This window comes from Schistocerca cancellata, chromosome 6, assembly GCF_023864275.1.
Source record: "Schistocerca cancellata isolate TAMUIC-IGC-003103 chromosome 6, iqSchCanc2.1, whole genome shotgun sequence".
Taxonomy (NCBI): Eukaryota; Metazoa; Arthropoda; class Insecta; order Orthoptera; family Acrididae; genus Schistocerca; species Schistocerca cancellata.
Window position 1 is genome coordinate 488,168,007 of NC_064631.1, and position 19,458 is coordinate 488,187,464.

General features: G+C 43.0%; 1 protein-coding gene across 1 annotated transcript in view; it reads left to right on the forward strand.

Annotated features, from left to right (window-relative positions):
* The first annotated feature begins 3,607 nt into the window (after positions 1-3,607).
* The window catches only part of LOC126088117 (uncharacterized), a 53,242-nt gene continuing 37,391 nt past the window's right edge, over positions 3,608-19,458 (forward strand). The window contains exon 1 of the mRNA XM_049906216.1: positions 3,608-3,700. Within this exon, the coding sequence (XP_049762173.1) occupies positions 3,614-3,700 (87 nt within the window). The 5' untranslated portion in view covers positions 3,608-3,613. The remainder of the gene's footprint in view (positions 3,701-19,458) is intronic.

Here is a 19,458-nt window from a genome sequence, read left to right on the forward strand (position 1 = left end):
GTTCATGAAATTAATTATAAGTACAGAGGCACAACAAAAAGACTGTCACAAATATAGCTTTTGGCCAGTAAGGCCTTCATCAAAATTAGACAACACACACACATACACACTCACACAAATGCAACTCACACACACGACTGCAGTCTCAGGCAACTGAGGTCACACTGTGAGCAGCAGCACCAGTAGTGCATGATGGGAGTGGTGACTGTGTGGCGGTAAGGAGGAGGCTGGGATGAGGAGGGGAAAGGATAGTAGGGTAGGATTGTTGAGGAGCACACATGGACGATGTGGATAGAGGGTAGGACAGCTATGAGCAGTCAGGAGGTTAGACGGATGGCAGCGGTGAGGTGGGGAGGGGGATAGCGGTAAAGGAGAGAACTAGAAAAAGACTGGGTGAATTGGAAGAATAAAGGCTTTGTCCTGCTGGAATGGGAACAGAGGAGAAGGGGCTAGATGGGAGAGGACAATGACTAACAAAGGTTGAGGCCAGGAGGGTTACGGGAACATTGGATACATTGCAGGGAGGTAGGAGACGAAATACTGGCAGAACTAAAGCTGTGAGGAGCGGGTGTGAGTTGTGCTTCGGTAGCTCAGATGGTAGAGCACTTGCCCGCGAAAGGCAAAGGTCCCGAGTTAGAGTCTCGGTCGGGCACACAGTTTTAATCTGCCAGGAAGTTTCATATCAGCGCACACTCCGCTGCAGAGTGAAAATCTCATTCTGGATTGCAGGGAAAGTTCCTACCTGCACAATTCAGAAAAGTTGGTGTTTGTGGGAAGAATCCATATGGCACAGACTGTGAAGCAGTCATTGAAATGAATGATGTGTTTGGCAGCATGCTCAGCAACAGAGTGTCCACTTCTTTCTAGGCAATAGTTTGTCGGTAGCCATTCATGGAGACAGCCATTCATGTGGACAGCTTGTTGGTTGTCATGCCCACATACAATGCAGCACAGTGGTTGCAGCTTAGCTTGTAGATCAAATGACTGGTTTCACAGGTAGCCCTGCCTTTGATGGCATAGGTGATGTCTGTTACCGGGCTGGTGTAGGTGGTGATGGGAGGATGTATAGGACAGGTCTTGCATCTACATCTATTACAGGCATATAAATGATGAGGTAAGGAGTTGGGAGCAGGGGTTGTGTAGGGATACATGATTATGTTGTGTAGGTTTGGTGGATAGCAGAATACCACTGTGGGAAGGTAAGAAAGGATAGTGGGCAGGACATTTCTCATTTCAGGGCATGACAAGAGGTAGCCAAAACTCCGGCAGATAATGTAATTCGGTTGTTCCAGTCTTGGGTGGTACTGAGTTATGAGGGGAATGCTCCTCTGTGGCCAGATGGTGGGACTTTGTGAGATAGTGGGAGACTGGAAAGATAAGGCATGGGAGATTTGTTTTTGTACAGGGTTGGGAGGATAATTACAGTCTGTGAAGACTTCAGCGAGACCTTTGGTGTATTTCAAGAGGGACTGCTTGTCACTGCAGATGTGACAATCACAGGCAGTTAGGCTGTGTCCGATGCAGCCATCTTTGAGGTGAAGGTCAACATCTAGAAAGGTGGCTTGTTGGGTTGAGTAGGAGCAGGTGAAGCAAATGGGGGAGAAATTTTTGAGGCTCTGGAGAAACATGGATAGGGTGTCCTCAGCCTTGATCCAGATTGCAAAGATGTCATCAATGAATCTGAACCAGAGTAGGGGTTAAGGATTCTGGGTGTTTAGGAATGATTCCTCTAGATGGCTCATGAATAGGTTGGCATAGAATGGTGCCATGCAGGTGCCCATAGCCATACCTTGGATTTGTTTGTAAGTAATGCCTTCAAAGCAGAAGTAATTGTGGGTGAGGATATAGTTGGTCATAGTGACTAGGAAGGAGGTTGTTGGTTTGGAATCCATTGGACACTGGGAAAGGTAGTGTTCAATAGCAGTAAGGCCATAGGCATTAGGGATGTTAGTGTAAATGGAGGTGGCATCAGTAGTGATGAGCATGGCACCATGTGGTAATGGGACAGTAACATCCCCACACAACCCATCCTCCCAATCCCTAACCTCATGGTTCATACCCCTGTAATAGACCTAGATGCCAGTTTTTTTTATCTACAAGCTAAGCTGCAATCACTGTGTTGCATTCTATATGTGCATTACAACCACATACTACACTCACTTGATGTTCCGTAACATGATAGTCCGAGTACAGCAACCTAACATTGAAATGACACAAAAGTTTACATGTTGCAAACATATAATTAACACAGTCACTGCTTAAATTTCTTAAATCACTTTCCTCTACATCTAATAACTGAATCAATCCAAAGGCAATGTGTGTAGTAAGTATAATTTGGGAATAATACTGTTCACAGCTTGATTCTATTGTCATAGTAGGCATTACTGAAGATTAACAGTTTATGAAATTAACTACAAGTTCACAGCCAGTCATTGGAAACAATCATTAAAACCTGGAGTGAACTCCCAGACCTGAAATTTAGATAAATCAAGATACTTTTTTTCCAACTTGCAACCTGTGCTAACTTGCCTGTGGTATGTTTGGACACAGATCTTACTTGTTTCATAACCTTTTGCAGACTGATTTAAATAAATTCCAGCAGCCTCTCTTTCATAAGTTTCCAATAATTAAAACTGAGTTAGCTGTTTGCTGGCTTTTTACAAATTACAATTATAGACTTACATTCCTGATTAATTGACCAGTGGAGAGGTATTTGTTTGCTTGTGAAATTTTATATACTGAAATAATTTCTATTGAATTACGCTGTCTAGTTTGCAAAAGTATGCTATTCTATTACTGAAACAATATTTTAGTTGAGAATGGTAATTACTATGGAATTAAATGAATGCAAAAGATGCTAACATGTTTTCATTATTAACTGTATAAATGCTACAGTACTTTATATGGCTTTTTCATCTACCGTATCAGAAAGTTAGCAATCAGGTATATGTTTACAAATGAACAATGACAACAAAGTTTTGTGTTACTGGTATTTGTAATTAGCATGGTTTTCAGGTGAGCTAATTATGTATGAGTTCTAACTAACCATAAGAATGTAATGGGCAATGAAGTTAAGTTGGCTAAGCCTTGAGGCAATATTTGAGATTTTTAGATACTGTGCACATGTCCTAAAAACAACACTATTGAAGATATTGCCTAAAATAATTTTGGGAGGAAGAATAACATAACAGCTGAATGGAATCAAAGAATGGCCCTTGCATGGATAGAATCATTATTCAATGCATTGTCTTCTTCATCCAGCTGAAATATGTATTGAAGAAAACATTGGTTTTTGGGTATCTTCTACACAAGAATTCACAACAGTAAAGGAAATATATGTTATTTGAACAAGAAATGTACATGAATTTGAAAAAGTCATATACAGCAGTTTTTCAATGTGCACACAGAAACTGTTAAATTTTGATAGCGCTTTATAATAAATCACATGTTAGTGTTAACTCCTCTGCCAGCCTCAACGGGCAGCATCATGCAATACACTATGTATTGTTTCCAGAATTCCATGTACTTAGGTTAAATACAGTACAGGTAATAATTTATATTTCTAAATATATCAATACATCATATGTACACGTGCTTTCAGACTACGAGAACCATGAGGAAAAAATCTTCCCTCCAAAATATGGCAAGAAGAAAGAGTGGATGTTTTCATATGAGTAAAACAAAGCATGTTGTTGCAAAGGTAAGTTAGATATGAATTTAGAAACAAATCACTGTAAAAGCTAACATACTAGTAAAGAGTGTGTGTTTTATAGATTAAGTTTAAAAGAACAATCTCCTATTGTAAGTCACTAAAGTATTTCTAGAACCAAAGATAGTATATATTACAACAATGTGTATACTGTGTTTGGTTTTATGAGGTTTTAAAAAAATAAAATACAGTACATAATGACAATATGAAAAGGATACAAGCTACTCATTTGATGGAGGGCATCTGCATCCTTAGGTGAGAGGTCAGCCCATCTAACTGCCAAGCAGCATGTTCAGTTCCTTGCAAGGTTGGAGATTTTCTCTGCATGGAGACTGGGTGTTCTGCTGTTATCACGAATCCTGCCTATATATATATATATATATATATATATATATATATATATATATATATATATATATATATATATATATATATGATGAGACTTACCAAACAAAAGCGCTGGCAGGTCGATAGACACACAAACAAACACAAACATACACACAAAATTCTAGCTTTCGCAACCAACGGTTGCCTCGTCAGGAAAGAGGGAAGGAGAGGGAAAGACAAAAGGATTTGGGTTTTAGGGGAGAGGGTAAGGAGTCATTCCAATCCCGGGAGCGGAAAGACTTACCTTAGGGGGAAAAAAGGACAGGTATACACTCGCACACACACACATATCCATCCGCATATACACAGACACTAGCAGACATTTGTAAAGGCAGAGATGTCAGTCGGGGCGGAAGTACAGAGGCAAAGATGATGTTGAAAGACAGGTGAGGTATGAGCGGCGGCAAATTGAAATTAGAAATTAGCAGAGATTGAGGCCTGGCGGATAGCGAGAAGAGAGGATATGCTGAAGGGCAAGTTCCCATCTCCGGAGTTCTGACAGGTTGGTGTTAGTGGGAAGTATCCAGATAACCCGGACGGTGTAACACTGTGCCAAGATGTGCTGGCCGTGCACCAAGGCATGTTTAGCCACAGGGTGATCCTCATTACCAACAAACACTGTCTGCCTGTGTCCATTCATGCGAATGGACAGTTTGTTGCTGGTCATTCCCACATAGAACGCTTCACAGTGTAGGCAGGTCAGTTGGTAAATCACGTGGGTGCTTTCACACGTGGCTCTGCCTTTGATCGTGTACACCTTCCGGGTTACAGGACTGGAATAGGTGGTGGTGGGAGGGTGCATGGGACAGGTTTTACACCGGGGGCGGTTACAGGGGTAGGAGCCAGAGGGTAGGGAAGGTGGTTTGGGGATTTCATAGGGATGAACTAAGAGGTTACGAAGGTTAGGTGGACGGCGGAAAGACACTCTTGGTGGAGTGGGGAGGATTTCATGAAGGATGGATCTCATTTCAGGGCAGGATTTGAGGAAGTCGTATCCCTGCTGGAGAGCCACATTCAGAATCTGATCCAGTCCCGGAAAGTATCCTGTCACAAGTGGGGCACTTTTGGGGTTTTTCTGTGGAAGGTTCCGGGTTTGAGGAGATGAGGAAGTGGCTCTGGTTATTTGCTTCTGTACCAGGTCGGGAGTGTAGTTACGGGATGCAAAAGCTGTTTTCAGGTTGTTGGTGTAATGGTTCAAGGATTCCGGACTGGAGCAGATTCGTTTGCCACGAAGACCTAGGCTGTAGGGAAGGGACCGTTTGATGTGGAATGGGTGGCAGCTGTCGTAATGGAGGTACTGTTGCTTGTTGGAGGGTTTGATGTGGACGGACGTGTGAAGCTGGCCATTGGACAGGTGGAGGTCAACGTCAAGGAAAGTGGCATGGGATTTAGAGTAGGACCAGGTGAATCTGATGGAACCAAAGGAGTTGAGGTTGGAGAGGAAATTCTGGAGTTCTTCTTCACTGTGAGTCCAGATCATGAAAATGTCATCAATAAATCTATACCAAACTTTGGGTTGGCAGGCCTGGGTAACCAAGAAGGCTTCCTCTAAGCGACCCATGAATAGGTTGGCGTACGAGGGGGCCATCCTGGTACCCATAGCAGTTCCCTTTAATTGTTGGTATGTCTGGCCTTCAAAAGTGAAGAAGTTGTGGGTCAGGATGAAGCTGGCTAAGGTAATGAGGAAAGAGGTTTTAGGTAGGGCGGCAGGTGATCGGTGTGAAAGGAAGTGCTCCATCGCAGCGAGGCCCTGGACATGCGGAATATTTGTGTATAAGGAAGTGGCATCAATGGTTACAAGGATGGTTTCCGGGGGTAACAGACTGGGTAGGGATTCCAGGCGTTCGAGAAAGTGGTTGGTGTCTTTGATGAAGGATGGGAGACTGCATGTAATGGGTTGAAGATGTTGATCTACGTAGGCAGAGATGCGTTCTGAGGGGGCTTGGTAACCAGCTACCATGGGACGGCTGGGATGATTGGGTTTGTGAATTTTGGGAAGAAGGTAGAAGGTAGGGGTGCGGGGTGTTGGTGGGGTCAGGAGGTTGATGGAGTCAGGTGAAAGGTTTTGTAGGGGGCCTAAGGTTCTGAGGATTCCTTGAAGCTCCGCCTGGACATCAGGAATGGGATTACCTTGGCAAACTTTGTAAGTAGTATTGTCTGAAAGCTGACGCAGTCCCTCAGCCACATACTCCCGACGATCAAGTACCACAGTCGTGGAACCCTTGTCCGCCGGAAGAATGACGATGGATTGGTCAGCCTTCAGATCACAGATAGCCTGGGCTTCAGCAGTGGTGATGTTGGGAGTAGGATTAAGGTTTTTTAAGAAGGATTGAGAGGCAAGGCTGGAAGTCAGAAATTCCTGGAAGGTTAGGAGAGGGTGATTTTGAGGAAGAGGAGGTGGGTCCCGCTGTGACGGAGGACGGAACTGTTCCAGCCATGGCTCAATTTGGATAGTGTCTTGGGGAGTTGGATCATTAGGAGTAGGATTAGGATCATTTTTCTTTATGGCAAAGTGATATTTCCAGCAGAGAGTACGGGTGTAGGACAGTAAATCTTTGACGAGGGCTGTTTGGTTAAATCTGGGAGTGGGGCTGAAGGTGAGGCCTTTGGATAGGACAGAGGTTTCGGATTGGGAGAGAGGTTTGGAGGAAAGGTTAACAACTGAATTGGGGTGTTGTGGTTCCAGATTGTGTTGATTGGGATTTTGAGGTTTTGGAGGGAGTGGAGCTAGAAGTGGGAGATTGAGTAGATGGGAGAGACTGGGTTGTGTGCAATGAGAGGAGGTTGAGGTTTGCTGGAAAGGTGGTGAAGGGTGAGTGAGTTGCCTTTCCGGAGGTGGGAAACCAGGAGATTGGATAGTTTTTTAAGGTGGAGGGTGGCATGCTGTTCTAATTTGCGGTTGGCCTGTAGGAGGATGCTCTGAACAACCGGTGTGGATGTGGGAGAGGAAAGATTGAGGACTTTTATTAAGGATAGGAGTTGATGGGTGTGTTGATTGGCTGAGTGGATGTGTAGGTGAAGGATTAGGTGGGTGAGGGCAATGGATTGTTTGGTTTGGAGCTGGTACAGGGACTGATGGAAAGAAGGGTTGCAGCCAGAGATGGGAACTTTAAGTGTGAGGCCTTTGGGGGGTGATGCCAAATGTCAGACAGGCCCGAGAAAATAAAATATGGGAGTGTAATCTGGCTAGGGCGAAGGCATGTTTGCGGAGGGAATGTAAATAAAACTTAATGGGGTCGTTGTGGAGGTGTTGTGAGGGTGACATGGTACTAGAAGGTGGAAAGTGGAACACGAGGCTGAAATGGAAATGAAAATAAATATAAAAATATATATGGGGAGAGATAAAGGTAAAACTAGAAAGCAAATGAAGATCTGGTGCGAAAAAAGGCGAAAAAGGGTTGGTTAGAGCTGGGCTATGTCGATCCTGTGGTGAACTTATGTAGGTAGATAATGATGTGTATAAAGGTTAGGTGGTTGTGTTGCCGCCAAAACACGTTAAAGGGTGGAGAAATACGGGAAAATTTCGAAAAAACTACGTGAGGATGTATTAAAAGTAGTGGTTTGGTGGTGGCAGATTATGGAAATGAAGCTAACAATTGTCTGATGAAGAAATAATGACGTTAAAACCTGTGGGAAGCGGCTAAAAATGATCGATGATGTGAGAGAAACGGAAATTGAAATAAAGCAAAAGTTATTAAAACTAGCCGAAAAGGTTGTTTAATAGCTGAAAGGAAATGTTTGTGAACTGGAAACGGTGGATTTTATAGCAGCGGTAGTGTTGAAAGCGGAAAAAATTTTTTTGGTTATGGTTTGGAAGTGGGTTACGTATTATTACGTATTATTGAGTATATATTGGCGGGATAAAATTGTATACTGGATTACGGTAAAAAAGGAGAAGGTGAATAGAAAGTGAAACTGCTGGCAAAAACAGAAGGAGGAAATAAGTTGACAGAAAAGACTACGAAATGTAACAGTGTCAATAACAATAACAATAACAAACGTGATTGTTGGGTTCAAATTAATGATATGAATATAACAGAGGGAAACATTCCACGTGGGAAAAATACATCTACAAAGAAAGATGATGAGACTTACCAAACAAAAGCGCTGGCAGGTCGATAGACACACAAACAAACACAAACATACACACAAAATTCTAGCTTTCGCAACCAACGGTTGCCTCGTCAGGAAAGAGGGAAGGAGAAGGAAAGACAAAAGGATTTGGGTTTTAGGGGAGAGGGTAAGGAGTCATTCCAATCCCGGGAGCGGAAAGACTTACCTTAGGGGGAAAAAAGGACAGGTATACACTCGCACACACACACATATCCATCCGCATATACACAGACACTAGCAGACATTTGTAAAGGCAGAGATGTCAGTCGGGGCGGAAGTACAGAGGCAAAGATGATGTTGAAAGACAGGTGAGGTATGAGCGGCGGCAAATTGAAATTAGAAATTAGCAGAGATTGAGGCCTGGCGGATAGCGAGAAGAGAGGATATGCTGAAGGGCAAGTTCCCATCTCCGGAGTTCTGACAGGTTGGTGTTAGTGGGAAGTATCCAGATAACCCGGACGGTGTAACACTGTGCCAAGATGTGCTGGCCGTGCACCAAGGCATGTTTAGCCACAGGGTGATCCTCATTACCAACAAACACTGTCTGCCTGTGTCCATTCATGCGAATGGACAGTTTGTTGCTGGTCATTCCCACATAGAACGCTTCACAGTGTAGGCAGGTCAGTTGGTAAATCACGTGGGTGTTTTCACACGTGGCTCTGCCTTTGATCGTGTACACCTTCCGGGTTACAGGACTGGAATAGGTGGTGGTGGGAGGGTGCATGGGACAGGTTTTACACCGGGGGCGGTTACAGGGGTAGGAGCCAGAGGGTAGGGAAGGTGGTTTGGGGATTTCATAGGGATGAACTAAGAGGTTACGAAGGTTAGGTGGACGGCGGAAAGACACTCTTGGTGGAGTGGGGAGGATTTCATGAAGGATGGATCTCATTTCAGGGCAGGATTTGAGGAAGTCGTATCCCTGCTGGAGAGCCACATTCAGAATCTGATCCAGTCCCGGAAAGTATCCTGTCACAAGTGGGGCACTTTTGGGGTTTTTCTGTGGAAGGTTCCGGGTTTGAGGAGATGAGGAAGTGGCTCTGGTTATTTGCTTCTGTACCAGGTCGGGAGGGTAGTTACGGGATGCAAAAGCTGTTTTCAGGTTGTTGGTGTAATGGTTCAAGGATTCCGGACTGGAGCAGATTCGTTTGCCACGAAGACCTAGGCTGTAGGGAAGGGACCGTTTGATGTGGAATGGGTGGCAGCTGTCATAATGGAGGTACTGTTGCTTGTTGGAGGGTTTGATGTGGACGGACGTGTGAAGCTGGCCATTGGACAGGTGGAGGTCAACGTCAAGGAAAGTGGCATGGGATTTAGAGTTGGACCAGGTGAATCTGATGGAACCAAAGGAGTTGAGGTTGGAGAGGAAATTCTGGAGTTCTTCTTCACTGTGAGTCCAGATCATGAAAATGTCATCAATAAATCTGTACCAAACTTTGGGTTGGCAGGCCTGGGTAACCAAGAAGGCTTCCTCTAAGCGACCCATGAATAGGTTGGCATACGAGGGGGCCATCCTGGTACCCATAGCAGTTCCCTTTAATTGTTGGTATGTCTGGCCTTCAAAAGTGAAGAAGTTGTGGGTCAGGATGAAGCTGGCTAAGGTAATGAGGAAAGAGGTTTTAGGTAGGGCGGCAGGTGATCGGCGTGAAAGGAAGTGCTCCATCACAGCGAGGCCCTGGACATGCGGAATATTTGTGTATAAGGAAGTGGCATCAATGGTTACAAGGATGGTTTCCGGGGGTAACAGACTGGGTAGGGATTCCAGGCGTTCGAGAAAGTGGCTGGTGTCTTTGATGAAGAATGGGAGACTGCATGTAATGGGTTGAAGGTGTTGATCTACGTAGGCAGAGATGCGTTCTGTGGGGGCTTGGTAACCAGCTACAATGGGACGGCTGGGATGATTGGGTTTGTGAATTTTGGGAAGAAGGTAGAAGGTAGGGGTGCGGGGTGTTGGTGGGGTCAGGAGGTTGATGGAGTCAGGTGAAAGGTTTTGTAGGGGGCCTAAGGTTCTGAGGATTCCTTGAAGCTCTGCCTGGACATCAGGAATGGGATTACCTTGGCAAACTTTGTAAGTAGTATTGTCTGAAAGCTGACGCAGTCCCTCAGCCACATACTCCCGACGATCAAGTACCACAGTCGTGGAACCCTTGTCCGCCGGAAGAATGACGATGGATTGGTCAGCCTTCAGATCACAGATAGCCTGGGCTTCAGCAGTGGTGATGTTGGGAGTAGGATTAAGGTTTTTTAAGAAGGATTGAGAGGCAAGGCTGGAAGTCAGAAATTCCTGGAAGGTTAGGAGAGGGTGATTTTGAGGAAGAGGAGGTGGGTCCCGCTGTGACGGAGGACGGAACTGTTCCAGCCATGGTTCAATTTGGATAGTGTCTTGGGGAGTTGGATCATTAGGAGTAGGATTAGGATCATTTTTCTTTATGGCAAAGTGATATTTCCAGCAGAGAGTACGGGTGTAGGACAGTAAATCTTTGACGAGGGCTGTTTGGTTAAATCTGGGAGTGGGGCTGAAGTTGAGGCCTTTGGATAGGACAGAGGTTTCGGATTGGGAGAGAGGTTTGGAGGAAAGGTTAACAACTGAATTGGGGTGTTGTGGTTCCAGATTGTGTTGATTGGAATTTTGAGGTTTTGGAGGGAGTGGAGCTGGAAGTGGGAGATTGAGTAGATGGGAGAGACTGGGTTTGTGTGCAATGAGAGGAGGTTGAGGTTTGCTGGAAAGGTGGTGAAGGGTGAGTGAGTTGCCTTTACGGAGGTGGGAAACCAGGAGATTGGATAGTTTTTTAAGGTGGAGGGTGGCATGCTGTCCTAATTTGCGGTTGTCCTGTAGGAGGATGCTCTGAACAACCGGTGTGGATGTGGGAGAGGAAAGATTGAGGACTTTTATTAAGGATAGGAGTTGATGGGTGTGTTGATTGGCTGAGTGGATGTGTAGGTGAAGGATTAGGTGGGTGAGGGCAATGGATTGTTCGGTTTGGAACTGGTACAGGGACTGATGGAAAGAAGGGTTGCAGCCAGAGATGGGAACTTTAAGTGTGAGGCCTTTGGGGGTGATGCCAAATGTCAGACAGGCCCGAGAAAATAAAATATGGGAGTGTAATCTGGCTAGGGCGAAGGCATGTTTGCGGAGGGAATGTAAATAAAACTTAATGGGGTCGTTGTGGAGGTGTTGTGAGGGTGACATGGTACTAGAAGGTGGAAAGTGGAACACGAGGCTGAAATGGAAATGAAAATAAATATAAAAATATATATGGGGAGAGATAAAGGTAAAACTAGAAAGCAAATGAAGATCTGGTGCGAAAAAAGGCGAAAAAGGGTTGGTTAGAGCTGGGCTATGTCGATCCTGTGGTGAACTTATGTAGGTAGATAATGATGTGTATAAAGGTTAGGTGGTTGTGTTGCCGCCAAAACACGTTAAAGGGTGGAGAAATACGGGAAAATTTCGAAAAAACTACGTGAGGATGTATTAAAAGTAGTGGTTTGGTGGTGGCAGATTATGGAAATGAAGCTAACAATTTCCGTTTTTATATATATATATATATATATATATATATATATATATATATATAGTTATAATAGAAGGAAACATTCCACGAAGGAAAAATATACCTAAAAACAAAGATGATGTGACTTACCAAATGAAAGTGCTGGCAGGTCGACAGACACACAAACGAACACAAACATACACACAAAATTCAAGCTTTCGCAACAAACTGTTGCCTCATCAGGAAAGAGGGAAGGAGAGGGAAAGACGAAAGGATGTGCGTTTTAAGGGAGAGGGTAAGGAGTCATTCCAATCCTGGGAGTAGGGGGGGGGGGGAAAGGACAGGGGGAAAAAAGGGCAGGTATACACTCGCACACATACACATATCCATCCAGTATCCTGTCACAAGTGGGGCACTTTTGGGGTTCTATTGTGAGAGGTTCTGGGTTTGATGGGATGAGGAAGTTGCTCTAGCTATTTGCTTCTGTACCAGGCGGGAGGGTAGTTGCGGGATGCAAAAACTGTTTTCCGGTTATTGGTGTAATGGTTCAGGGATTCAGGACTGGAGCAGACTCATTTGCCATGAAGACCTAGGCTGTAGTGAAGGGACCGTTTGGTATGGAATGAGTGGCAGCTGTCATAATGGAGGTACTGTTGCTTGTTAGTGGGTTTGATGTGGACAGACATGTGAAGCTGGCCATTGGACAGATGGAGGTCAACATCGAGGAAAGTGGCATGGGATTTGGAGTAGGACCAGGTGAATCTGATGGAACCAAAGGAGTTGAGGTTGGAGAGGAAATTCTGGAGTTCTTCTTCACTGTGAGTCCAGATCATGAAGATGTCACCAATAAAACAAAAAATCTCTTCCCCACATCATCTGGACACACACACACACACACACACACACACACACACACACACACACACACACACACACACACACACACAAACCACAAAAAAAAGAAAGAAAAAAAAGCACCAGAACACACACACACACACACCACAACAAAATTATATATCTCTCTTCACACACACACACACACACACACACACACACACACACACACACACACACACACACAAATGCATACACGAACAGATCACACATGCTTCAATAATTACACTCGAAAGTTTGGCAATAACATTCGATCTTTGGCAAAAACATTTGACAGTTGGCAACAGAAACCAAAACATTGCACTGAAACAATCATCCAGTTCTTAGTGCTGTGGAATGTGGGGAAAAAACCACAAATTGGCATTCATAAGAAGAAGAACACCAAAAATGCAACAGGAGCATAATATTTAAGAAATTGTCCACACAACCTGTAAGTACAGTTCAAGACATTACTACTTAATAGGAATACCAACCACCAGAACTGTTTATAACCTATAGGCACAGTGACAAAAATGTAAATTAAATAGCTAACATATGTACATATTCCAGGTCACTGATGATGCCTTGCCGAAAATAAAGGCGAAACGCGTATGGCACTAAAATTGTCTTTTATTCAGCTGCTGTCAGATGGTCCGTAAGTAAAAATTATCAGTATACCATAATATAACATGCAACTGAGGAAGACAGGACTACAAAAGTTTAAGATGTCAATACAGCTATATCAAGCATTCCCTGTCAATGTGTACAACAGGTTCAAGAAAATACATCTGAGACGCCATATGACGATACAGCACATAAAATTCAAGAAAAAACATGCAAAAAGAACGATTTAATTCCAAGTTTCATTAATGTAAAGGTTAAAAACAGTTCTACAGTGGCACAAAAGTTGAAATCATTTGCAGAACGATATTGGTTACTACATGAAATTAAGATCCCTATTCGAAAAAACAGCACCTAAACATGATGCTCTATGAGACTCATCTAGAACTGGCAAAAAACATAGGAAATGCCACAGTTTTCATGGCACTAGTAGAAAAAACTGAACACAACACATACACAGCAATGAAATATTTACAAAACAAACATAAACAGAAGGTAATGAAACTAACAGTAAAAAAGATGCAAAAATACATTTACATTTTAAATGTGAAACCACATGGATACCAACACACATTCCATCCACGTTTAGTTAACCAAACAGAGACAGAACTACACAAAAATGAAAAAATGCTTTTGCAAAAAGGTTTGAAACACTGCACCAATAGCAAAGTGAACAATCAAGACATAGAAAATTTCATAGTAGGAACTGAACACATCCTTACACGTGAAGAACAACAAAATAATTGTGAAATACACACAGGACTGACAAGAGAACTAGTGAAAGAAGAAATAAAAGGCATAATAAAACAAACACAGCAGACACGCAATAAGAACAACCAAACAGAAGCAGCCACTATGAAAAGGTGCAAACAAAAGTTAACAAACAATAACATTATAATAACAAGAGAAGACAAGGGAAATGTAACAGTATTCATGGATAAAGTGCAATACCTCACAAAAACCAAGGAATACATAAACACTAATGCCATACAAAAACTGAAGTCAGATCCAACTACACGATTCCAGGCAAACGTGAAACGAACACTGAAAAACATTGAACACACACTCACAGACAAACAGAAATACTACATAGCACAGAAAAACCCACAAGCACCAATGCTTGAATGCCAATGAGAGCTGTTATCAACTTCAAGAAAGCCCCAACGTTCCACATAGCCAAACACCTCCAAAAGTTAATTACAAACACTATAAAATAGAAAATAACAGAACAGTGATAAACACAGGAAACCTAATAGAAAACATACAGAACATACAGGTACCACATACAGTATAACTGATTTCATTTGACATAGAAAGTATGTACACCTCCATCCCTTTCACAGAAACAATAGAAATCATAGAACAAAATCTCTCATCCCACAGCAACCTCACCACAGACGCAATAAAAGAAATAACAGATATTCTCAGACTGACAACTGAACAAAACTACTTTCAGTTTGAGAAAGAATATTATCTACAAAGTGATGGACTGCCCATGGGATCCCCAATATCAGGAACACTAGCAAACATTTTCATCAGTCACCTAGAAAATCAGATAATTGAAAAGATAACGACTAATGAAAGTTTCAAAATCATATATTGGTACAGATACGTGGATGACATTATTTGTCTGGTAGATGAGCCAAGTGAAAAAATAGATGAACTCCACTCGGAAATAAAAAAAGCTCATCAGAACATAAAATTCACACTTGAAAAAGAAAATCAAATAAATTTTCTTGACATTACAATAAAAAAAGAAAATGGCAAACATACATTTAACATCTTTAGAAAACCAACAGCCACAGACACAATAATACATTCCACATCCAACCACCCCCAAAGCCAGAAACTTTCAGCACTAAGACACATGTTACATAGATTAAACAGAATCCCACTCAGCAAGAGAAACTATGAACAAGAAATGAGTACAATCATACAAATAGCTAGGAACAATGGGTATGACACACATGTGGTACACAGGATCAATCAAAAAATAAAAACACAAATACAAAACAAACACAACATTTCCAGAATACAAGAGAACTCACAAGCTGAAAACTTACAATCACACCAACAAACACACACAATGACAACACCATACAGAAAAGAACCAGATGGTACACCATGACCTACACACATAAACTAACACACAGAGTTGCAAATATCCTAAAGAGACAGGGCTTCAAAATAGCATATAAGCCCGGGCAAACCCTCCAATCACACCTAAGCCAGCCAGCTACCAAGAGGGACAAATTCCAACAATCAGGAATATATAAACTTGAAGTCAAAGTTGTGATGCAGTATACATAGGCATAACATGCAGGAATTTTGAAACATGATACAAAGAACATATCAGATGTTGGAAGTATGCAACAAACCATTCCATATTTGCAGAGCATTTGAAACACCATAACCATCATCCTACAAACATGGGACAAGAAGTGAAAATAATGAGAATAAGAAACCATGACAAACATCTTATACAAACGCAAGAAAACTTCCACATCCAGAAAGCCATAGCAGAAAACAAACATGTGTTAAATGAACAAACACGCATCAGCACAGGCTCCCTACTACACTTAATAAAGGAAATGATGGAAATGATAACATAAAAAAAAAACTGTTCCCCACACCATCTGGACACCCACCCACACACACACACACACACACACACACACACACACACACACAGGCCACAAAACAAAACAAATACTACACCAAAATACACACACACACAGACAAAGAAAGAAAGAAAGAAAGAAAAAACACCATAACACACACAAAGCACAAAAAAATTATATCACACACACACACACACACACACACACACACACACAAATGCATACACGAACAGATCACAGATGCATCTATAATTACACTCAAAAGTTTGGCAATAACATTCGATCTTTGGCAAAAACATCTGACAGTCAGCAACAGAAACCAAAACATTGCACTGAAACAAGCATCCAGTTCATAGTGCTGTGGAATGTGGAAAAAAAACCGCAAATTGGCATTCATAAGAAGGATACCAAAAATACAACAGGAGCATAATATGTAAGAAATTGTCCACACAACCTGTAAGTACAGTTCAAAACATTACTACTTAATAGGAAATACCAACCACCAGAACTGTTTATAACCTATAGGCACAGTGACAAAAATGTAAATTTAATAGCTAACATATGTACATATTCCAGGCCACTGATGATGCCTTGCCGAAAATAAAAGGCAAAACGCATATGGCACTAAAATTGTGTTTTATTCAGTTGTTGTCAGACAGTCCGTAAGTAAAATTATCAATATACCATAATAAAATCAGACCTGTTTGAGACCATTAAAGACTCTGAGATTGTGTCATTTCATCTGTATAAGAAAGCCTCTGTAGTGTGCAAAAGAATTGCATAGGGCTGAGTAAATGTAACAAAAATGTGTTTGCACGCGCGCGTGTGTGTGTGTGTGTGTGTGTGTGTGTGTGTGTGTGGAGGGGGGAGGGAGATATCACAGATTTTAACCTGATCTGGTTCTCTCTTTGCCAGGTTCTCAGCATAACTTCCTATCCGTTTACAGTCAGACCATGTGTGAGAGAACAAGATCATACAGCAAGCACACTTGAAGTGTGTTCCCACTAATTCATACCTGCTGTAGAGGCCTCCAGTGTTGCTGCTGAGAAACTCTAGTGGCAACCTAGGAATTAGAAGAGCTACCAAAACGAGGATAATGGAATGTAGTCGAATTAAGTCGGGTGATGTTGAGGGTATTAGATTAGGAAATGAGACACTTAAAGTAGTAAAGGAGTTTTGCTATTTGGGGAGCAAAATAACTGATGATGGTCAAAGTAGAGAGGATATAAAATGTAGACTGGCAATGGCAAGGAAAGCGTTTCTGAAGAAGAGAAATTTGTTAACATCGACTATAGATTTAAGTGTCAGGAAGTCATTTCTGAAAGTATTTGTATGGAGTGTAGCCATGTATGGAAGTGAAACATGGACGGTAAATAGTTTGGACAAGAAGAGAATAGAAGCTTTCAAAATGTGGTGCTACAGAAGAATGCTGAAGATTGGATGGGTAGATCACATAACTAATGAGGAAGTATTGAATAGGATTGGGTAGAAGAGAAGTTTGTGGCACAACTTGACCAGAAGAAGGGATCGGTTGGTAGGACATGTTCTGAGGCATCAAGGGATCACCAATTTAGTATTGGAGGGCAGCGTGGAGGGTAAAAATTGTAGGGGGAGACCAAGAGATGAATACACTAAGCAGATTCAGAAGGATGTAGGTTGCAGTAGGTACTGGGAGATGAAGCAGCTTGCACAGGATAGAGTAGCATGGAGAGCTGCATCAAACCAGTCTCAGGACTGAAGACCACAACAACAACAACCAGAAAGCATCAACCCTTGAAAAGTTCCAAAATGGACATGCAGCTGTCAGACAGAAGTGGTTTGTAATCGTAAGAGTGCTGACCAGCAGGGGTGTGTGTTTAGGGGTCTTGGTTCTAAGATGTGGATGCCCACGCACCATTTGCTCCAGCAGAGCGCCACCTCTATGGCATGGACTTGTCATTGGGCACTTGCTTTCTCATCAACACCATCGCTGATGTCAATGTTATCCCGGCCAAGCACACAGGCAACCAACTTTTTCCTGCTAACCTCATTTTGATTGCTCCAAATCGCTTTCCTATCATGGTCCTTGGCTCCATCAGGATGTCACTTCACCTATCATCAGTCGCCACCTTCCCTTGGACTTTCCATGTTGCCAATGTGGATGAACCTGTTATCGGGTTGGACTTTCTACACCATTGCAAACTTTTGCCAGACCTGCAGGTCAACATGCTCTGCCACGCATCTGGTTCTACCGTTCCGTGCTCGAATGAGTTCAGCACGACTCCGCTCTCCACCTCCTTGGCTACACTTTACACACGTGCATCTCTGCTCGAGTGTATTACTGCATGACTCTGATTTATTGGACATGTGCACACAAGTCAATGAGCTCCGCACACATAACGAGGCATTATGCACTTCCATTGTTGGTACCTCTGCTGAATTATCACACATATGGAGTACAATTCACAGCCTGTCTACAGAGCCACAACATACGCAACCATCACTCGCATCTACTGCGCCTTCGCACTACATTGCTCCTGTGTCTAGTTTCCCTCCAGCTGCTGCCGTGTTCGCATCATCGCAGGCAAATCTACAGGATGCTCATGTTCTCGCTTCACGGGATTCCTCACATCTTGCGGCTGCCATGCCACGCCCTCCATCATTGTCTGCTGCCGACGCCCCGCCCACCCCGTTCTGGCCCGGCAAGGTCAGTGAACCATCTTCGCACCAGCCACCCCTCTTGCCCCCCCCTTCCACACCCTTCCTGCCAACCTTCAGGGGCACTATATCAGCAATGGCACTTGATATAGAATCAGCGCCAAGGATGGCCCACCTGTACATCATAAAGCTAAGCATCTTAATGCTTCCAAACTTCTGCACATGAGAGAAATTGTTCAGGATTTGTTGGCTTATGGCATGCTTCAACCATCGGACAGCAACTGGTCTTCTCCTATCCACCTTGTTCCTAAGAACAGCTTCTTATGCAAGTGCAGGGTCTACAGGTCCCTCAATGCTTGGACAATTATCGATAACTATCCCATTCCTCATATCCAAGAGTTCAAGCAATTACTGCATGGCTCAAAGTTCTTCTCTGTCCTAGGTTGTTCGAAGGCGTATCACCAAATTCCTATGCACCCACCAGATATTCCAAAGATGACCATCATCACACCCTTTGGCCTATTTGAATACTTTTACATGCCTTATGGCTTGAAAAATGCTGCGCAGACATGGCAAAAGTTAATTAATTCCACTTTTCTACCTATACCTTTCGCTTTTGCTTATTTGGATGACATTCTGACTTTTTCCTCAGCTGCCGAGGAGCAACAGTTTCACCTCGATGCAGTGCACTCAACTCTCGTGGGCCAATGGTGTGGTGATCAACCACAATAAATCTCAACTCCGTTCTACATCAGTTACATTCCTAGGCCATACTCTCTCGGCCAATGGCCTTCGACCAATGGATTCTCATGACAAGACCATTCTCACACTGCCTCTTCCTGAAGATTATGCTCAACTCTGTCGTTTTCTTGGTATGGTAAACTTTTATTGATGCCATATCCCTCAGGCTGCTTCTGTCCAATCGACTCTTATCGAAGCTCTCTCCAGTAAAAATACCATGGGGAAATGAAAGTTTGACCAAACCGATGCTTGATGCATTTGATAATCT